Here is a 20,821-nt window from a genome sequence, read left to right on the forward strand (position 1 = left end):
CATGACTGAGCAACTTTCACTTACACTTAATTATGTTTATAAATGTAGATTTGGCTTTTTGGAAGCCACCTAAAATGAAAATTAATTGTAAAGAAATGGCAACCAGCTTCATATCCTAAATCCTCTCATTCCTACAGTTTTTTTGTAAGAGTATGATAAAAGTAAACAAGCCAGGAAGAGGAAATATTAGGGTTGCTAATGGAAAATTTGAGGGTAAGTCATGACTTGATAATTTTCCATGACAGAGTGACAGTTTTCATTATTGTACACTGTTGTTCTCGTTTGCTACATTGATACCATTGGCCTGGAAAGCATTGATTCAGGCAGTTTTCCAACCTGAAGCCCTGCTGGCTGATTGAAAATTATACTGCCCTCATGGGACATCAGCATGACCTTGTGTTCTGAGTATGGGACTTGGTACCACCATCTTACTATAAATTCAGCTCTGCTCCTGTTTTGGTATAAAGGCCTTAGGCAAGTCACTGAATCCCTGCTGTCTAAATAAAAAATAAAATCTTACGAAAGTGGGACATTATTTAATATTTATAAAATGAACAATGATTTGAGGACTCAAGGAACTAGGTCTGAGTCTTCTCATTCTTAGTAGTACTTTTACTTCCTTGCTTTTTCATAGTCAATTAACTATAAATTCTGTTATTCCCTTTAATTTATAGAAATATACCTTTTACATGAGCTGTCATTTAGGTTATGAAAACTGTAGTCTTAACTACCGTGTCCTGGGGAATCTTTTACAAAGAAAGACATAGTTGTTATCGTCATGTTCGCTCTGGCTTGAAGTCAGAACCCCACAATACAACCTGTCTTTGCTTCTTGTACCCATTTGAAATTATGTATCAAGGTCAATTGTTGGTTTAAGGTGGTTTTGTCATGGTTCCTTTTAATATTTTACTGTTAATAGCATTTCCATTTTCATCCCACTCAACAAAAATGAGTAAAACTTCATGTATATATCTCAATTTGTAAACCTGCTTAAAATATGCTAGTTTATAAATTGAGCAGTTATAAAATTACTCTTGCAAGTAGTCTTTGAGATCCTCTCCTTGATTACATTAACTCTAAATATATTTATAAAATGTAGTAAATGATGTGACATACTTTGTGTGCCACATATACCCAGGAAAAACTTAATGTTAGCTTTTATAGGAAAATTAAATATCAAAAATTAAAGTGACTTGCCTAAATTTTTCAAAGTTGATGACCAAGTCAGAACTGTTGAAAGGTTTCAGGTGTCTTGATTAACGCCATACTGTTTTTTGTTTGTTTTTTCTTTTAGCAAGGGAAAAAAGAAACTGGTTTTCAAATAAGTTAAATAATTTAGCTAAAAGGTGATCTGTTGAGGCAGTCCATGCTGAAACCAAATGGAGATACCAGGACTTTAAATCCTGCTCTAATAGCTGTGATCTTTTCTAAGAAGTGCCATAAGTCTTCACATTAAAATCATCTTCATTTCAATGAAAAATAATTAAATACAATACTGAGCCAAATAGTATCAGAGTACATGATTTATCATGGCCACTCCCACTACCTCTTGTATAGTATTTATAGCAAAACTTACCAGTAACTGGACACTTTCAGATGTTTAAGGGGAAAAAGGGAAAGCATGGCTCGAGGAGCTAAGTGAGCTGAGGACCAAAATGTGTGATTCAGAGTGTAATTGTGCCGTCAGTTTGCTGGGTGAATGTGGAAAAGTTGCTTTCAGATAAAGAGAGGCCAAATTTACCCTTCAGCCAATGCTATCTACCCTGCAGCTTAAGTTTAATAGATCAAAATATCTGTGTGCATTTTAAGATTTATTTTAAAGGACTTTAGCAATAATGGGCTTCCCTGATAGCTCAGTTGGTAAAAGAACCCACCTGCAATGCAGGAGACCCCGGTTTGCTTCCTGGGTCGGGAAGATCTGCTGGAGAAGGGATAGGCGACCCACTCCAGTATTCTTGGGCTTCCCTTGTGGCTCAGCTGGTAAAGAATCCACCTGCAATGCGGGAGACCTGGGTTCAATCCCTGGGTTGGGAAGATCCCCTGGAGAAGGGAAAGACTGCCCACTCCACTATTCTGGCCCGGAGAATTCCATGGACTGTGTAGTCCATGAGATCGCAAAGAGCTGGACATGACTGAGCGACTTTCACTCACTTTAGCAATGATACTCTTAACCACTGCAAGATACATCTCATGAAAGGAGAACACACACACACACAAGCAGAAATATGACAGTGTAGATTGATTAGAAAGATCTCTGGAAACCTATACTTCCAAATTGAAATTGGAATTAATGTGTTAAATACTAAGTTCAACCAGAATATTTGGAGAACTGCATATTATCTCTGCACCCCCACACCAAAAAATTGCTATTTAATGATGGTCCCTAAGGCAGGCTATCATTAATAGTGTTGCTGATGAATGCTTGTTGAGAATTTTCTTTGTAGCAGGCTCTGTTCTACTTTGATTGCATAGACTTATTTGCTGTAATAGTCCAATGAAATAATACAATTATTATCTTCATTTTACAGATTAAGACTAAATAACCTGCCCAAGATCATATTAGAAAAACAGTTTTCAGCATAGGTTATCTATATAATAAAACTTTATCTTATTGGATTCCCTTTGGCCTATAAAGATAGATCTAAGAATTGTACTCTTGGTCTAGTCTGGATTTATTTTAGATATGAGAACTTCACAGGAATTTCTACTTTTCTTTTTAGACCAAGAATTCCCACTAGAACATGAATAATATTTTTTAATTAATCCCTTCTTTTTGGAGTATACGCAAATCTCCTCCCTTTAATTACTCTAGTTCCCTTTCAACAGCCTGCCTATAATTACTTTAACCAGTTTCTAAGAGGGACTTCTTAATATGACTGATGTTTGTAATTGCTTTATTATATTATCTGAAATGTCCAATTGATATACTGTTTGCCAGTCAATATGTTTTTTGTTTCAACAGCTTATGATCCTTCCCAAAGTTTTTATATTTTTCTTGGTTGCCCAATAAATTAGCCATTTGATTCCTCAGGTTCTCCACCAAAAATTACAATAATTGGGAGCAATGAGGGAAAGATCAGGTTGCTGATACAACCACAAGAAGAAAAGGGAATGCCATAATAAAGATACTCCTAGTGATACACACTATTAAATGACTGCTTAGACTGACTATTATAACACATATACAAGCATTTTATGTTCCTCTTTTCTTCCTTAAGGTTTGCTTTCTCTGCTTAGATTAGCTTCTTGGCTTCTCTCAGAGTAACCACCTCTTCTTCCCTGGAGGGAGCTTTTGTCCATGCACCTGGTCCTTTTTGAAAAAGTGCAAATGTCTAGAAGCAACAGGCAATCTCAGAGATTCCTTGTCCCAAGATACAGAACTCCCAATCCCCTTCAGAGGTAACAGACATCTCCTCTTTACTGTTGGAGGAGAGTATAAAGTTCTGTACTCTGTATAACAAGGCACATGTTTATATAGATTGAATTCATCATGTTCCATTGTACTAATGGAAGTTGGCAAAAAGTAAACCAGGAGACTGGCTTTGAAAATGACTTATTAATAGGTGATTCAGTGCCTGAAAGAAAACATTTAGGGAGCTATGGTCTGATGGGTAAGTTTCCATTGTTTTGTAAATTCTTGCATCTAACTTTTAATATAGGAGCTGTCATTTTACATCTTTTTCTTTAATGCCCAAGCTGTTTTGAACAGGTAAGTTTCCAGCCTTTCTTCTCCTTCACATGAGATAACATGTAACTCATATACCATATACTTTAATAAGCTGCATAAACAGAAAAAAGGGGGTAAATGTGTGAATTGGTATGCTTTACCTCTTTTAGAAAACCTTAAATTTGTGAAACTGAATCCCTGAAAGTTTATTAGTAGGGTTGTTATTTAGTCCAAACTTCAGAACAGTAAGTTGACCTCTGTAACAATATCTGATAATGTGCATTAAATTTCAAATAACTAGTATCACATTTTTATAACCCACAGCTATTCTGAAAACAGATTGCATCTTCAATCTCTTTTAACTGGTAAACTTAAAATGTGAACGTATGCATCATTAGAGTCAGAATAGAAAAGAATAGGATAAGGGAAGCAAAAGAAGATACAATGATATGAATATTTTTATTGACCTGAATATTTTAACTGAGAGATATTAGAACTATAGCTGGGTCTATATTCCCATTAACAAATGATCCCCATTTGTAGTAGATTAAAAAGCTAGACTATTTGATGATACCAGGAGATAAAACTTTCATGAAGCAAGGCTAACGTAACCTTTGAAGTGTATTTACCTATGGATGCACTCAGCACAGGCTCAGTGGGCTGTGAATGTATTGAATGTCTGTGTCAATTAAATGAACAAGTTCTAGAATCAGAGTCAAATATAGTTAGTGGTGAATAGTCCAGTGTTACCGAGCTTAACCGAAGAAGTACTACATCAAATCATTAATCCAAAAGTTGTAAGAAATCTTTTGATGTAGCAAATCATAGGTTAACTCTCCTGTATATTCTTAATAGAATCTTTCCTTTCACATTTTTAAATGCTTATGATGATTATTAGATCAAATGAAAAGCTTATCTTTAAGTGGACAGTACAGCACAATAGACTTCAGAAAGCTCCTTTAAATCATTTTGAGAAAAATATGGGTGATGATCAGTAAATAATTTTTAGACTTCCTAAATTGGATTACACGTATTTAATAATATATAAAGAGTTAATTTCTGCAACTCAAGTCTTTGAAGGATCCTAAACTGAACTGAACTGAAAATGAAAATTACACTATTAAGTTTTAAATATATCTTTTATACTTTTATGGGTATGTTTCAAGGAATATTAACACTATAAGCGTACATTTGGAGGATTTTGTATCATATCCAAAATATGCTGGAACCTTATCAATAACTATTTATAATGTCACTGACTGTTAAGGTGACTGGGCATAATTCTTGGCACATAACAGATCTCAATATATCATGGGTGAATATAATGAATAAATATTTCACTTTTTCCTCTCTAGTTCTTTCTTAGGAGAGGATTGAAAAGGGAGATTTCTTGTGTGCAGATTCTCATAATGTTTTTCAAATTATCTGCCACGTCTGAATTGTCTACCAACAAATGTCTGTATGTTGTAAACATTCATGTGACCTTATCAAATTCATAGAGACAGGGAAGTCTAATTCAGGCTGCTTTCCTGGCAAGACTGCCAGGAGCTCATATCTTACCACAGAAGGCCTGATGAGGTTTTATTAATGGATGTCTATTTCAAAACAAATAATTCTAAATGAACTTAATCCTGAGTGGTTATTCTTTCAAATGCAAAGATCCACACAGTGGTGCAGAATCATCATCCAGCTAGTGCTTCTTTTACCCCGTATCAGAGTCACATTCAACAATAGAACACCCGAAGTGAAAGTGTGAGTCACTCAATGGTGTCCAACTATTTGTGACCCCATGGACTATAGCCTGCCAGACTCTTCTCTCCATGGAATTCTCCAGGCAAGAATAGTGGAGTGGGTTGCCATTTCCTCCTCCAGGGAATCTTTCTGACCCAGGGATCCAATCTGGATCTCTCCTGCATGGCAGGCAGATTCTTTACCATCTGAGCCACCAGGGAAGCCACACCACCTAAAACAAAGCACCATTCCCCACTGCAGATGCAACACAGAACTAATGCATTTAACATTTCCAAAACTAACACAAATGTGTGGATTTTGAGGTGTAAAACACCTTCACTTACTCTTGTGGATTTACAGACAATCTCCCTTCAAGGACTATAATGTAATTTGGAAGGCTATTTCCCCCTGGGTGACTCTACCTGTAAGCTTTTGTATGACAATTTGGTACTGGTTTATTGACGCTAGGATGCTATTATGAAGGATCCTTCTACCCCCAGCTCTTCTTCTCATACCCACATAACAACCCTTTTCCCGGTTGGGGCTGTAGGAAATGAGTAATGCTTAACCCATTTGTGTGATCAATTCACTTAAGCAGCTACTGTGAAATGTTAATCACAACTTTAATTTGTACTGCATTAGCATTTTGATTAACTTGTAGGCTTGCTAACGCACTTGAAGCGCTTTTACTCATAGTTACAGCTCGGAAATGACTTTTTGATTAATTAAGTTTGTTAGACAGCAGCTGAGCTTCCTGAATGCTAACCTTCTGGGGGTAAAAGTTCAGGAGAAAGTTACTGTGAACAACTGTTGCTATTGAAAAAGATTCTTGTACATGTACTTACAGCATTTTAATTATTGACAAAATATTGTATCATTACTTGCAAGTGACCTGAACCTTTAAAGGAGTGTGCCTTTCTGTCTAGAAAGCTTTTTTTCAAGTTTTTCCCATCATTGTAAAACTTCTGGGAGCTCTTGAACTAAATAGTGCATTTTCTAGCAGATGTCTAACAACTAATGTTTTAACAGACTGCCTAGGCTGAATTACCATAGTGCTTTTTTTTTTTTTTTTTAATAAACTTCGCATTTTAGAGTAGTTTTAGACTTGAAGAAAAGTTACAAAGACAGTATAGATGTTTCCTGGATACCCCACACTCAGTTTTCCTCTGTAGTTAACACCTTATGTCAACCTTATGTCACAATTAACATGTCACGATGCACCTTTATTGATATATTATTATTAACTAAAGTCCATGCTTATTCAGAATTCTTTAGTTTACTTAATGTCCTTGTCTTGTTCTAGGATTCCATTCAGGACACCTCATTATATTTAGTTGTCATGTCTCCTTAGTCTCCTCTTGGCTGTGAGTTTCTCAGACTTTCATTGCTTTTGATGGTATTTCCATAGCAGTTTGCATTTTCTTGATATTCCATAGATAACAACTTGGTTCCTGAAAAACAATGAAAATGTTATCTTCTCTTTCTGGACTGAATAAGTCTTTTTCTTCAACTCTGACCATGTATTATGTTTATGTCATTTAATTTAAACATAGCAACATTTTCTAGCCATTTGAACCTTTGTCATGACCTTGTATTCATGTGGTTTTTCCCTGCACCATCACTAAATATGGCGGAGAGATGTGAGGAAAAGCAGAAAATGTCCTTGAAGAGGAGAAAGGTGAAAGGAAGGAAGAATAGAGGTTGTAGGTCGTCAGAATGCTGAGAGGGAGTAGAGAGGCTGAAACATCTCATTGTACTCCATATGCACAGCCCACAGCCACAGCTAACACACTGAGGACTGAATTCACAGACTCTGCAAACTGAAGTTTAGAAAGTTTTTAATGCTGGATCATAGAGCTACATCTTTTTATGCGCCTCTTAACATACCTCTTGGTGTACAGTAAATGATAGTTTTTCCTTTTGGTGAGGTGAGTGATTCTATTTCCTTACAATGAAGTTGACTTAATTCAGTTACAATACTCAGAGTTCCAGTTTTACCCTTGGATTATTTAAATCCGGAATTCAGGCATATTTCAAAAGATATTTAACGGCTGCCTATCCAGTTCCAGAAAAACATCTACTTTTGCTTTGTTGAATACGCCAAAAGCCTTTGACTGTGTGCATCACAACAAACTGAAAGATTCTTAAAGAGATGGGAATACCAGACCACCTGACCTGCTTTCTGAGAAATCTGTGTGCAGGTCAAGAAGTGGGGGTTAGAACTGGACATGGAACAACAGACTGGTTCCAAATAGGGAAAGAAGTACGTCAAGGCTGTATATTGTCACCCTGCTTATTTAACTTATATGCAGAGTACATCATGCGAAATGCTGGGCTGGATGAAGCACAAGCTGGAACCAAGATTGCCAGGAAAAATATCAGTAACCTCAGATATGCAGATGACACCACCCTTATGGCAGAAAGCAAAAAAGAACTAAAGAGCCTCTTGATGAAAGTGAAAGAGAGTGAAAAAGTTGGCTTAAAATTCAGCATTCAGAAAACTAAGATCATGGCATCCAGTCCCATCACTTCATGGCAAATAGATGGGGAAACAATGGAAACAGTGAGAGACTTTATTTTGGGGGGCTCCAAAATCACTGTAGATGGTGACTACAGGCATGAAATTAAAAGATGCTTGCTCCTTGGAAGAAAAGCTATGACCAACCTAGACAGCATATTAAAAAGCAGAGATATTACTTTGCCAATGAAGGTCTGTCTGGTCGGAGCTATGGTTTTTCCAGTAGTCTTGGATGGATGTGAAAGTTGGACTACAATGATGCTTTTGAACTGTGGTGTTGGAGAAGACTCCTGAGTCCCTTGGACTGCAAGGAGACCCAACCAGTCCATCCTAAAGGAAATCAGTTCTGAATATTCATTAGAAGGACTGATGCTGAAGCTGAAACTCCAATACTTTGGCCACCTAATGCAAAGAATCAACTCATTGGAAAAGACCCTCATGCTGGGAAAGATCAAAGGTGGGAAGAGAAGGGGACGACAGAGAATGAGATGGTTGGATTGCATCACTGACGTGATGGATATAAGTTTGAGTAGGCTCCAGGAGTTGGTAATGGACAGGGAAGCCTGACATGCTGCAGTCCATGGGATCACACAGAGTCTGACACGACTGAACGACTGAACTGACTGAACTGATAACCAAATGGTGGATTAAAATTTATTTTTAGATTTTAGGTTTTCAAAATTCCCATTGACAAATGTACTGAGACAATAATCAGTTAACTGAATAATAATTTGGAATCTGCATAATAAAATCTGGAGTTTGCATTTTTCTATTAAGTGTAAGAGAAAGGATAGATGTAAACCACTTTAAATCCTTCTTGAAATAAGACAGGGTATGTCTTCAGGGTATGTCATTCAGAGCTTGTGGAATATAGTGTGATGAACACAGATATAAAATTAGAAAACCAAGATCAAGTCTTTTCACTTTTCACCAGGGTGGTTACAGTCATTGGACTGATGTGAGCTTCAGGAGACAGTACTCATGTCTGCCTCATAATTGGTGTTGTGAGCTATTTTTAAAAGTGTTGTATAGCCAACACACTACTGTACAAATATTCTTGTCACACTTTATGTGTGTGCTGCCTATACAGTTTGAGTTTATATAACTCATTGCTACTTTTCAGAATAATTGAATGCAATGTACTTTATTTGATACAAAACGCAGATCTATTATCAAACTTGCATTTTTAAGTATAATCTATAGTAGCGGAGAAAGAAGAAAAATATCTGTAGATTTGGATAAATCCATCCTTTGCAGGAATAGTTTACATCTCTGTGAAATGTGGTTGTATTTATTATAAATGGCAAGACCAAGCTTGATATGCTTGAGGAATTCTTGAAATCAATTCAAAATAAGTGTCGAAGACATGAGGTATATTCAAGTCAAAAAGCATGCCCTTGGCTTCACAATGCTTACAGCCTAAAAAATTTCCTTCCAGAGAGTGTCCATCTTCTAAACTCCAGTTCTTTTGATTATGGGGATGAGAAGCAGGGCTGTTTTTGGAGGTGATAGCGGTAGTGGTTTTACCTTTGCACAAAGCCAAGTTCTTAAGTGTTCCCTGTGAGTTCTACGTGAGGATCCGGTCTGGGATGTTTGTAGTATATGTACCCATCTTTGTTTTTACCTCTCCTTCTCTAGCTGTCAGGCAGACACATATACCACCTCATTTCTGTGATCTCTTTGAAACTCCTGGGCTGGCTCGTTCTTAGTGGTTCTCCAGTAATCAAAGTCTGCCTCCTCAGATCTCCCCAACCACATCTTCTCAGATTCCTGCTTCTCTTATCCATGTATATTTTACTTTCAGTGTCTATAAGATTTCTTTTTCAACTGTGTTCCAAAGTCTGGATCTCTTTTCCCACCTCCCTCAAACACCAGTTCATAGCGTGCAGCTCCATTCCAGCTCCTACACTCACCAGAGTGGCTTCAGCAGCTGCCCTTTTAACACTGTAATCACATTCATCCCAAACTCCGCTGCTGTAATACTACATCCAAACCACTTCTGCCATCACCTCCATGGTATCACCCTCTCACTCTCCTGACCACAGCTTCTTTACCCATCAGCATGGCTGAACATTTCTGTTACTCATCAGCCAGGAGTCTCTCCTCGCCTTCCTGATTCCATGGTCCAGTCCTCAGTCGTCTATGACTTCACTTGCCACCCACACAGCATTGGCCCTCCAGTTGTCCACTTCAACAGTGATATCACCAGTAACCTAAAATCTCAACATCTGAATTCTCTGCTTTCACACCCAAATTAATCCTACTCTTTACTGTCAGAATCAGTCATGAAACATTACTATTTCTATAATTTCTCAATGTTTCTAATAATTTCTATAATTACTGTTTCAAAGTCATGCTGTTGAAACTCACCAATGTTTAGCTTTTATTCATATCAGTAATTCCCCCCAGTACTTATTCCAGATCTTTTCATGCTCCTTTACAGTACTTTCTCCCAGAAAGAGGTATCACCTCCACTCACAGAGGTGCTAGATACCCTGTGATATGAGTGCTATCAAAGTCCATCCCCTTTCAGAGCTTCCCTCTCTGCCATGACTGTGTGCAGTCTCAGTGACCTGCTGAAGCCGCTCTTCTCCATGAGGCTCACATGCCCCACGCATGGAAACCTCATTTTCTGATCCTAAGAGGGTCTTTTCTCTCTGGACATCTTACTCTGTGCCTACTGTAGGCTGCCTCCTTTTTTGACTTATGTTTTTCTGCCCCATCTCCAAGGGTACTACAGTCCCTCTGAAAGATAGAAAGGGAACTTTATAAAAACAAATAACAATATAGTGTATGTTGGCATTTTATTGGAAGGTCAAGGCTTGCATTTAACTCTTCTGGCTTCAGAATGGCACCTTGGTTCAAATGAGTTCAAAACCGAATTCATTGCCTGCTTGCCTATAAAGAAATGAACCACCCCATAGTTTCTGTTGATTATGATAGTGTTAATTGTAGTATAATTTTATAAATTGATGCAATGCCAGGAGTCATATTTCTAGTCTGTCACAGTCGGAAATGATAGAGAATTCTGAGTCAGCAATCAACTGAAGTTGATTCCAACTTAATAGGAAAAAGTCTCCAGCATGGAGTCAGTCCCCACCCATTTTGCCCCTAGAATTAGAATCATCCTAGCTTTGTCTGATAAGGGGCATGCCCAGTAGAAGATGGACATGAGGTAAAAGCGGGTGGGAGATGGGCTTCAGTATTTGCCTAATGTTAATGCTAAGCCGGAGAAGGCAATGGCACCCCACTCCAATACTCTAGCCTGGAAAATCCCATGGATGGAGGAGCCTGGAGGGCTGCAGTCCATGGGGTCACTGAGGGTCGGACACGACTGAGCGACTTCACTTTCACTTTTCACTTTCATGCATTGGAGAAGGAAATGGCAACCCACTCCAGTGTTCTTCCCTGGAGAATCCCAGGGACGGGGGAGCCTGGTGGGCTGCTGTCTATAGGGTCGCACAGAGTCGGACACGACTGAAGTGACTTAGCATAGCATAGCATAGCATAGCATAGCAGTGCTAAGCCAGTGAAGAATGTCCAGTTTTTTCTCCACAGTGTACTAAAGCAGCTTTTTGTTTTTTGAGTATTAGATCTCTATAAGGGATTTTGAGATTTCTTAGGGAACTGAACCATGATGTCCAGCTATTACAAAAACCAGCCCTATGCTAAGGAGGAGTATACACTTATTAGTACTTTGTTTTTTAAACACAATTTTTCTTCTTTTTTACTGGCCACACTGTGTAGCTTGCAATATATACTAGCTCCCCGACCAGCGACTGAACCTGGGTCTTGGCAGTGAAAGCACCAAGTCCCAACCACTGGAACACTTGAGAAATCTCTTTAATACATCTTTAAAGGTTACACTTCATTTATAGTTATTACAAAATACTGGCTACATATCTTCTCCGTGTTCTACAATACATCGTTGTAGCCTGTCTTACACCCAGTAGTTTGGACTTCTCACTCTTACCCCTGTGTAGCCCCTGACTAGTGGTTTATTCTCTATATCTGTGAGTCTGCTTCTTATCTGTTATATTCACTAGTGTTGTATTTTTTTAGATTCCACATATATAAGTGATATCATACAGTATTTATCTCTCTCTGTGTGACTTGTTTCACTTAGCATAATGCCCTCCAAACCCATCCACACTGCTATGAATGGCAAAATTCTGTTCTTTTTTATTGCTGAGTAGTACTCCATTGTGAATATACCACAGCTGCTTTATCCGTTCATCTGTTGATGGACACTTAAGTTGCTGCTATATTTTGGCAGTTGTAAATAGTGCTTCTGTGAATATTGTGGAGCAAGTATCTTTTTGAATTAGCATTTTCATTTTCTTTAAATATATACCCAGGAGTGGAATTGCTGGATCATATGGTAGTTCTATTTTTAATGTTTCAAAGAACCTCTATGTTGCTTTCCACAGTGGCTATCAATTTACATTCCCCCCAACACTGTATAAGGGTTCCCTTTTGTCCATCTCCTTGTCAACATTTGCTATTTGTGTTATTTTTGATGATAGCTATTCTGACAGGTGTGAGGTGATACCTCATTGTGGTTTTGATTTGCATTTCCCTCATTTTTAGAGTGCTACTCACTCAGTCATGTCCAACTCTTTGTGACCCCATGGACTGTAGCCCGCCAGGCTCCTCTCTCCATGGGATTCTCCAGGCAAGAATGCTGGAGTAGGTTGCCGTGCCCTCCTCCAGGGGATCTTCCCAACCCAGGGATCATGATTAGAGATGTTAATCATCTTTTCATGTACCTTTTGGCCATCTGCATTTCTTCCTTGGTGGAATATTCAGTTTTTCTGGCCATTTTTTATTTGGGTTGTCTGTCGGATATTGAATTGTATGAGCTGTTTATATATGTTGGATATTAATCCCTTATCAACATCATTTGCAAATATCTTCTCCCATGGAGTAGGCTGACTTTTTGTTTATTGATGGTATCCTTTGCTGTGCAAAAGCTTTTAAGTTTAATTAGTTTCCATATATTTTTGCTTTTATTCCCTTTAGGAGACAGATCCAAAAAAATATTACTGAGATCTATGTCAAAGAATGGTCTACCTTTGTATGTTTTCCTCTAGGAGATTTTTAGTATCTGATCTTCCGTTTAGGTCTTTAATCCACTTTAAATGTATTTTTGTATATGGTGTTAGAGACTGTTCTAATGTATTTTACAGGTAGCTGTCCAGTTTTCCCATCATGACTTATTGTAGAGACTGTGTTTTCTCCATTGTATGTTCTTGTCTCATTTGTCGTAAATGAGTTAACCATAAATGCATGGGTCTGTTTCCAGGTTCTCTATCCCATTCCCCTGATCTATGTGTTTTTGTGCCAGTACCATGCTGTCTCACTAGTTCTTGTCTACCAGGAAGACTGCTGTAGAAGATAGTGAGATGCAGGGAGTCCCTGCTAGGCACAGTCATGCAGGGGTATGTCAGGGTGACCCACCAGACCCTCAAACGCATTTACCTGGACCATCCCTTAGCTGTAGCCCCTTGAGGCATGTACCTACATGGTGACTTAGACTTGTCCACTCAAACCGAGAACCGAGTCCACATGCTCCAGTTTGGCCTGCCCTGCAGGGTCTGCCTTCGGTTTTATGTGTCCCCTGACTGTCTTGCAGTTGCACACCTCTCCTGATGAACAGTTCTGCCCATTCCATGCATTTGTTCCCAACCTTCCATACTTTGCTCCTCGAAATCCTATACTCCTCAATGCAGAAATCAATCCCCAAAGGTCCAAAGGAAGTCTCTCTTAGAAAGTCTCTCTTAGGTTGTTTTATAGTGTTCTTTCCATTTCCTCATAGAGGAACATTAAAAATAAGCACCTGTTTATTGAGATCTATTACTGAGATCTAAAAGATTTATTCTGTTCCAGGCAGTGTAATAGATATCTTACGTAGTACAGCATCTTATTTTACCCACATCAACCCCTGTACAGACATAACACTTCTATCAATAAGAAATCTATCCTCGTAGGGTTAAGTAGTTGCCCCAAGTTTATACATAGAAAGTGGGACAAAATTAACATTCAAACCTATGTCTGGCATCAAAGCTTGTAGTTGTTTTTTTTTTTCCCCTGCACTGTGCTGCCTTTGGCAGATATGCCATAACAGATAGAATGTTTGTTATAATTATTGTAATTGGATTTTTACGAATGTTCGTTCATAAAATGAATATTTCTTGAATGCTCTGTGCTAGGTCTGTAATTACCAAGACTACTTCCAGAATCTTGCCATCAACGAGTCTATATATTTAATGGGCATGTGTGTAAACAAAGACCCACAATATGATAATAGTAGCAGGGAGCAGTAGACACCTAAGAAGTACCTCCTGTCCATTAGGTAGCCTTCACAGGAAGAAGTAGCATTTGAGCTTGACTTGAAGGATGTGTAGGAATTTCCCAGGTAGACAAGGTAGAGGGAGCAGGATTTGTAAGAAGAGAACCTGCAGAGAAGTGTTAGCTTTTTGTCTGCTACAAAGCTTGAAGCCGTTGAAGAAACTTAAGCAGAAGAATGACATAACCCGTTTTACCTCTGTAAAAATGCCCTGAGGTAACAATACAAAGTATGAAGAAAACTTAGAATGAGGATAAAGTGGTATGTATTATAATATTCCAGGTGGGCGTTGATGAGGGTCTACACAGAGGCAGTGGCCGGAGGGGGAAGAAAAAACAGGACCCAGTAGGGAGTGAGTAGGCAGGCGTGTGGCAACATTTATTCAGCACTTGTGGGTTGTCACAACCATCTCATCCCCGATTCTTCCCTACCTGCCTTTTTTCTAAATTAAAACAAGATAAGTGATAGTTTTCAATTCACGATACGGCCTTTTCATTTACTTCACGTAAGCAATCACTTTGCATGATTTTTTACGTTTTCACATCTGGCTCATACAAGGAAAGATTGTGGGCAGCTCTCATAAATTTTACGAAATTTTTCAACTTCATCATGAAAACTTCAAAGTTAAAAACATATGGTCCGTCCGTCTAGCTCTTCTAGTATATGAGCTTTGGGTCTGGAATTTATTTCCAGTCAAGTTGTAATATAAAAATCACAAGTAAAATCACCATAGTTACTCTACATTACAACTTCCAACATCATCATGATACTGCATTAGGTATAATTACTCATTTGTCTTCCCTTTCAGAATTCAAGAGTTGTGACTTGTGAACTAATACTTTTATTTTTGTCTGAGGAATGTTCCTCGTGACCAGCTTGTCTCATATACTTCAAAGGCTAAGCGTTTTAATCAGCTCTGCAGAGAAATAGGAAGAACAGAAGTGGATTTCCCCTGGATTTATAAACACATACATTCGTGCATGTATACACTTTCATATGCACACATACATATACATATATTATACCAACCATAAAGCTTTATAATGTGCAATTAGTAGGCTTACGGTTACATAAGTGCTAAGTCACTTCAGTCGTGTCCGACTCTTTGCAACCCCATGGACTGTAGCCCACCAGGCTCCCCTGTCCGTGGGGTTCTCCCGGCAAAAGTACTGGAGTGGGATCCCATTCTCTTCTCCAAGGGCTCTTTCCAACCCAGGGATTGAACCCACATCTCTTAAGTCTCCTGCATTGGAGGTGGGTTCTTTACCACTATCACCACCTGGCAAGCCCAGGCTCACGGGTACTAAAGGCCAATTTGACCATCCATCATACCCAGTAACCAGTGATGTGGATCCATTTCCCTGTAACACGTATAAAGTTGACCATTGCATCATACCCCATACCCAGCGATGTGGATCCATTTCCTTGTAATATGTATAAAAAGACCACAGATTGGTTTAGCCAGATGTTTTTTAAACTATTTTACATTTTGTAAATTAGAAAACCCAGAATAGGAAATTCAAAACTTGGAAGGAAAATGTGTCTGACTCAATAAGTACTAAGTAATATGGCAGATTAATTTTACTAACATAATAAAGCTTTAAGAACCATTTCTAAAAATGTACTTGTAGGTTTTCTACATTTTATAAATATTTTACAATCAGTGAGATGGTGAAATATCATTTTAGGCATTTATGAAGTACATCTGATTTCTCTTACCTTCATTTCCCAAAACAAGAGAGTGCACCCCTAAAACTGTATAAACTAGCTGCCTCAGATCATGATATTAACTTATGTGTCTTTAAGTCAGCATTCACTAGAATCTAATTTAATTGAAATAGCTTTGCCTGTGTAAACTTCTCCTTTGTTTAAATAAGATTTCACTGTTTGGTTTGGCCTTAAGCAAATGCAGCCGTTTGTTTGTCCATAAAACATTGGATTAAATGTATAGACTAATATGAATAGCTTCTCATCATTCCCCATGTACATGTACACTGGTCCTTGCCCCCTTTACTGTGTGGCATAGTATAGTCACTGAAAACCAGGGCTCTGCTTTTAGCCTGCTCTCTGGGAAAAAATAAATTTTGGGTAAGTAGACCTATCACCTTACCGTTGTTGCCTTTAAATTTGGGAAAGACTACTTGAGATTTGAATCAACAGTAAAGAATCCACCTGCAATATATAAGATGTGGTTTGGTCCCTAGGTCAGGAAGATCCTCTGGAGTAGGAAATGGCATCCCACTCCAGTATTCTTGCCTGGGGAAATCCCATGGACAGAGGAGCCTGGTGGGCTACAGTCCATAGGGTTGCACGAGTCAGACACAACTTAGTGATTAAACCAGCACCACTTGAGATTTACTTTTTAAATGGAGCTGCTGCTGCTGCTGCTGCTAAGTCGCTTCAGTCGTGTCCAACTCTGTGCGACTCCATAGACGGCCGCCCACCAGGCTCCCCCGTCCCTGGGATTCTCCAGGCAAGAACACTGGAGTCTCTTGATACAGTGAATTATATATAATTTGCTCTCAAAGTACACTGAGTTTTTCTCTTTGTTTTATTATAGTGCCGATATTATCTGCCTAATCTTTGCTGACCTAAAAAAGCTAAATAATTGGCATTTTGTACAAAGTAATGTGCAGTAAATGTTGTAAGAGATGTTTCACTAATGTTTCAGTACAGACGTTTCACTATTTCCTTCCAATCCAACTGTAGTTTATTTTCTGGTTTCTTCTTTTGATTAGTAGTAATTTAGAGGCATAACCCTGGGAGCTTTTTGTTAAGGCTAGACATCAGATCCCCCATGGAGAGGGAAGGTGCCATGGTACTCTTATAACATGTGTATTCTCCCTGTTCAGGCAATGCTGGACGTGGCTGCACACCAGGGCTGGCTGGTGACTGCCCTGAACATCACCAACCTGGTGCAGATGGTGATCCAGGGACGGTGGCTGAAAGACTCCTCCCTCCTAACAATACCACACATAGAAAACCACCATCTGCACATTTTCAGGTAAGTATGTTAATTCTCGATGTAATTGGGTTTTTTTATTTCAAAAAATCATTTCCTTTACATGTGTGGTCACTTGAATTTCACGTTGTGCCTAGAATATTGATTCCTTACGGTGAAAATGCCCCTGTTTCCCAGAGGGAAACATAGACTAGCGACAGTGGAATTCTCACTTGAAATTTGATCATTGGCCTCAAGCTGAACTGCAGTTCATTTTAACCTTCTATTAAGTTGTTTTCCATTTGCAACATCAAATGCATCTTCATTTTAACTCTTTCTTTGCTGTGCCAGCCTTCATTTTAAAAAATGTTATGCAAGTACTTTAAGTGACCTAAAGCAAAAGAAATTACCAATTTCTATCATTGCAGAATAGATTTGAGAGATCAGAAATCTTTTGTCAAAAGTAAACTGCATCTGTAAAATGTCCAAAAACCAAGTAGTTATATATATATATCTAGCACATCAAGATGTAACTTGTGCCTATAAGAAGAGTTTATGTTATCATAAAATTATTCAACTCTTGGGTCCTATGTGCAAAGAAAGTGAAACTGTTTGTCACTTATTCATGTCTGATTCTTTTCGACCCCATGGACTGTAGCCCACCAGACTCCATGGAATTTCCCAGGCCAAGAATACTGACGTGGGTTGCCATTTCCTTCTCCAGGGGATCTTGCCAACCCAGGGATTGAACCCGGGTCTCCTGCATTAAAGGCAGATTATTTACCATCTGAGCCACCAGGGAAGCCTAGGTCCCATGTACATGGCTACAACTATTTTAGCAAAGGAAAGAATGGTACATACTACAAGCAAGATTGGCGGTGTTAAAATGAAAATGTTTCTTTTCACACCACTTGAGAGATACTGTGCAGCCAAAAGATTGTTTCACAGTCATGTAGACGGACAAAAGAGTCTGCCTGTGCTTGCCATCGTGCACCCTTCTGCTTCTCATCAGCTGGACGAGGCGTGGCAGTCATGTGATGCATCTAGAGATATTCGTCAGCCAGAACCTCAGGCACACATGGGGTCTCCTCCATCTGACTGACATACACTGGCTTCCAGGGCGGTTGATCCCATGGTGCTCAAGTCCCTGCTATGAGATGTCCCTGAGAACTAAAAGCCATGTTCAGAGAATGGGCCACACCAACAGCAGGTGACCTGGGGCCGGGGAAAGGAGATACCTCACGTGTCTACAGCTCAGTTTCAGGAGCTCTTTCAACATGGTACTAGAAGTTACGAGAGTTGGATTTCAGCAGTAAAGGAGACACGCTAGGGTACCAACCCAACAGCACGTGGGTCTGTTATGGAAACTGGTTGGGGCCTAGGAGATTTGATCCATTTTATTATTGTTACCCAGAAAAGTGGCTGTATTTGTCTAATTTCAAGGATATTTTTCATCTTACTATATAAACAGAGAATAGATTTAGGTAGACTCCTTTCCTGGTGATCCAGCACTATTTATACTGTAAATCTGAAATATTCCCCTAATATACTTTTAACTGTGGGATGTCAACACAACTTACAATGAAAACTTTATTCAAGTAAATATATTAGAGACATTTGCCTGCATCCATTGCAAACAGGTCAGGGCTCCAGTTCAGTATTTTATACACATGGACGCATCAGCACATATTAGTGCCTTCCTATAGAAAGACACCATCTGTCTATCAATCCTGGCTCACACGTGATTCACACGTTTTATGCTGCTGCTGCTGCTGCTGCTAAGTCACTTCAGTCGTGTCCAACTCTGTGCGACCCCACAGACGGCAGCCCACCAGGCTCCCCTGTCCCTGGGATTCTCCAGGCAAGAACACTGGAGTGGATTGCCATTTCCTTCTCCAATGCATGAAAGTGAAAAGTGAAAGTGAAGTCGCTCAGTCGTGTCTGACTCTTCGCGACCCCATGGACTGCAGCCCACCAGGCTCCTCTGTCCACGGATTTTCCAGGCAAGAGTACTGGAGTGGGTTGCCATTGCCTTCTCCACACGTTTTATGTCGTGATAGCAAAACTGCCTTGGATTGATACCTTCAAGAATCCTGACTGATTTTGAAGCTTCAAAATAGTGGTCTTTAAAAAGTTATACAGTAAATTTAATTTTTAAACTCTTTATAGAAACCATCGTTGTCAGAAAATCTCATTTGTGCTATGAAATAATTATTTGGTGTTGATATTATTTCTTAGGAAATGGAGCCCAGGTATGAAGGGCCCACATGCTGGTTACCATGGGTCCATTGAGTGCCTCCCAGAACTGATCCATGCCTGTGCAGGGAAAGACCATGTATTCAGCTCCATGATAGAAAAAGAGCTACCGGCCCCCAAAATGAAGCAGGTAAGGATCAGTTCCATGTTTAGACACTCCCTCACTCTATCTGGGAAGTTACATAAAAGTTTTCTAACTTAGAGTGTTGCTTTCAGAGTCAGACTCTCCTGGGTTTAAATTCCACCTGCCATTTACTATGATTATAAACATGAAAACATTATATCAGTCTCGTGAAATTCTTGGGAAGATTAAGCAAGATGTTATTATGTAAACTGCTGTATGCTCTATATCTGTCCTGATACAGGATAAGAGCTCAACAGATGGTATTAAAAGTAATGACTATAACAATAATTAGAAATAGCAGCTACATTATTAGAAGGTTGTTTCAGTATAATGCTGTTACACCGGCTGAGAAAGGCCTACTAAGACTTAGTCATCTAGGCTACATTGCCCAGGAGTCCTTCTATCAATAATCCCTTCTTCAAGGTGGTTTTTTGTTGTTTTTTTACACTTAGATATATTTTCATGCAACTCCCTCAATTACTCTTTTATGCCCCCCTCATTTTAATCACTTTTTGTTCCTAGATTCTAAAGTATTTCTTCAAACAAACTCCTTGTTTGTATACTTTGTAGCTCAGGAAAATCTAAATCTGTGTTGTGAAAGACAACATAAGTCATTGCTCCAAACTATCTTTGGAAAGACCAAAAATATGAATGAACAATGCCAGAAATATTTGGCATATATAGACTTTTAAATCTTAAGCAATTTTACCCTAAGCATGTAAATGTTCAGGGTTTACAACATAATTAACATACTGGCTTGCCAAACAGGTAGTAAAATAAAGAAACTTCTAAACCATGTCATTGGCCCCCCGCCCCCAGTAAAACTTATTTCAAGCAAGACTTTGAAAAAGTATAACAGGCATTTAAGTCTGATTGTTCAATTTCTGTTGAACCCAGAATTGGCACAAAATATCTATTTAAATATTCATAATAAGTGCCTCCCTTTCTAGCTAAATTATCATCAAAATTATGAATAAAAACAATATATTTAAAACAAGGCTTCTATTAGCAACAACAGATTTCAAACATAACATACAGTGGTTTCAAGCCAAGTTTTAGATGTGATAAAAAATTAGAACATTGTTATAATTAGTTCAGGGAAAACTCAGAAGTAAACTTACTTAATTTATTTGCATAAATTGCCATTCTGTTATCTTTAAAACCAAATGCAAATTGGCTCAGTCTGATATGATGATGGTTATTTGGCTCAAAAGTGCTTCAATTTGCAGAGCAAT

At 38.7% G+C, this 20,821-nt stretch overlaps 1 protein-coding gene and 1 long non-coding RNA gene across 6 annotated transcripts in view; one reads left to right on the top strand and one right to left on the bottom strand.

Annotated features, from left to right (window-relative positions):
* Positions 1 to 20,821, top strand: part of ASCC3 (activating signal cointegrator 1 complex subunit 3) — a 351,170-nt gene that overhangs the window by 323,744 nt on the left and 6,605 nt on the right. For all 4 annotated transcript variants that reach the window (XM_055535388.1, XM_055535387.1, XM_055535389.1 and 1 more), the window contains 2 exons: positions 17,118 to 17,269; positions 19,445 to 19,592. In XM_055535388.1, the coding sequence (XP_055391363.1) occupies positions 17,118 to 17,269; positions 19,445 to 19,592 (300 nt within the window). The remainder of the gene's footprint in view (positions 1 to 17,117; positions 17,270 to 19,444; positions 19,593 to 20,821) is intronic.
* LOC129619902 (uncharacterized) overlaps positions 6,714 to 20,821 on the bottom strand; it is a 35,674-nt gene continuing 21,566 nt past the window's right edge. For both annotated transcript variants that reach the window (XR_008698274.1, XR_008698273.1), the window contains one exon: positions 6,714 to 6,849. This is a non-coding gene — a long non-coding RNA (uncharacterized LOC129619902). The remainder of the gene's footprint in view (positions 6,850 to 20,821) is intronic.

Source organism: Bubalus kerabau, chromosome 9 (assembly GCF_029407905.1).
Source record: "Bubalus kerabau isolate K-KA32 ecotype Philippines breed swamp buffalo chromosome 9, PCC_UOA_SB_1v2, whole genome shotgun sequence".
Taxonomy (NCBI): domain Eukaryota; kingdom Metazoa; phylum Chordata; class Mammalia; order Artiodactyla; family Bovidae; genus Bubalus; species Bubalus kerabau.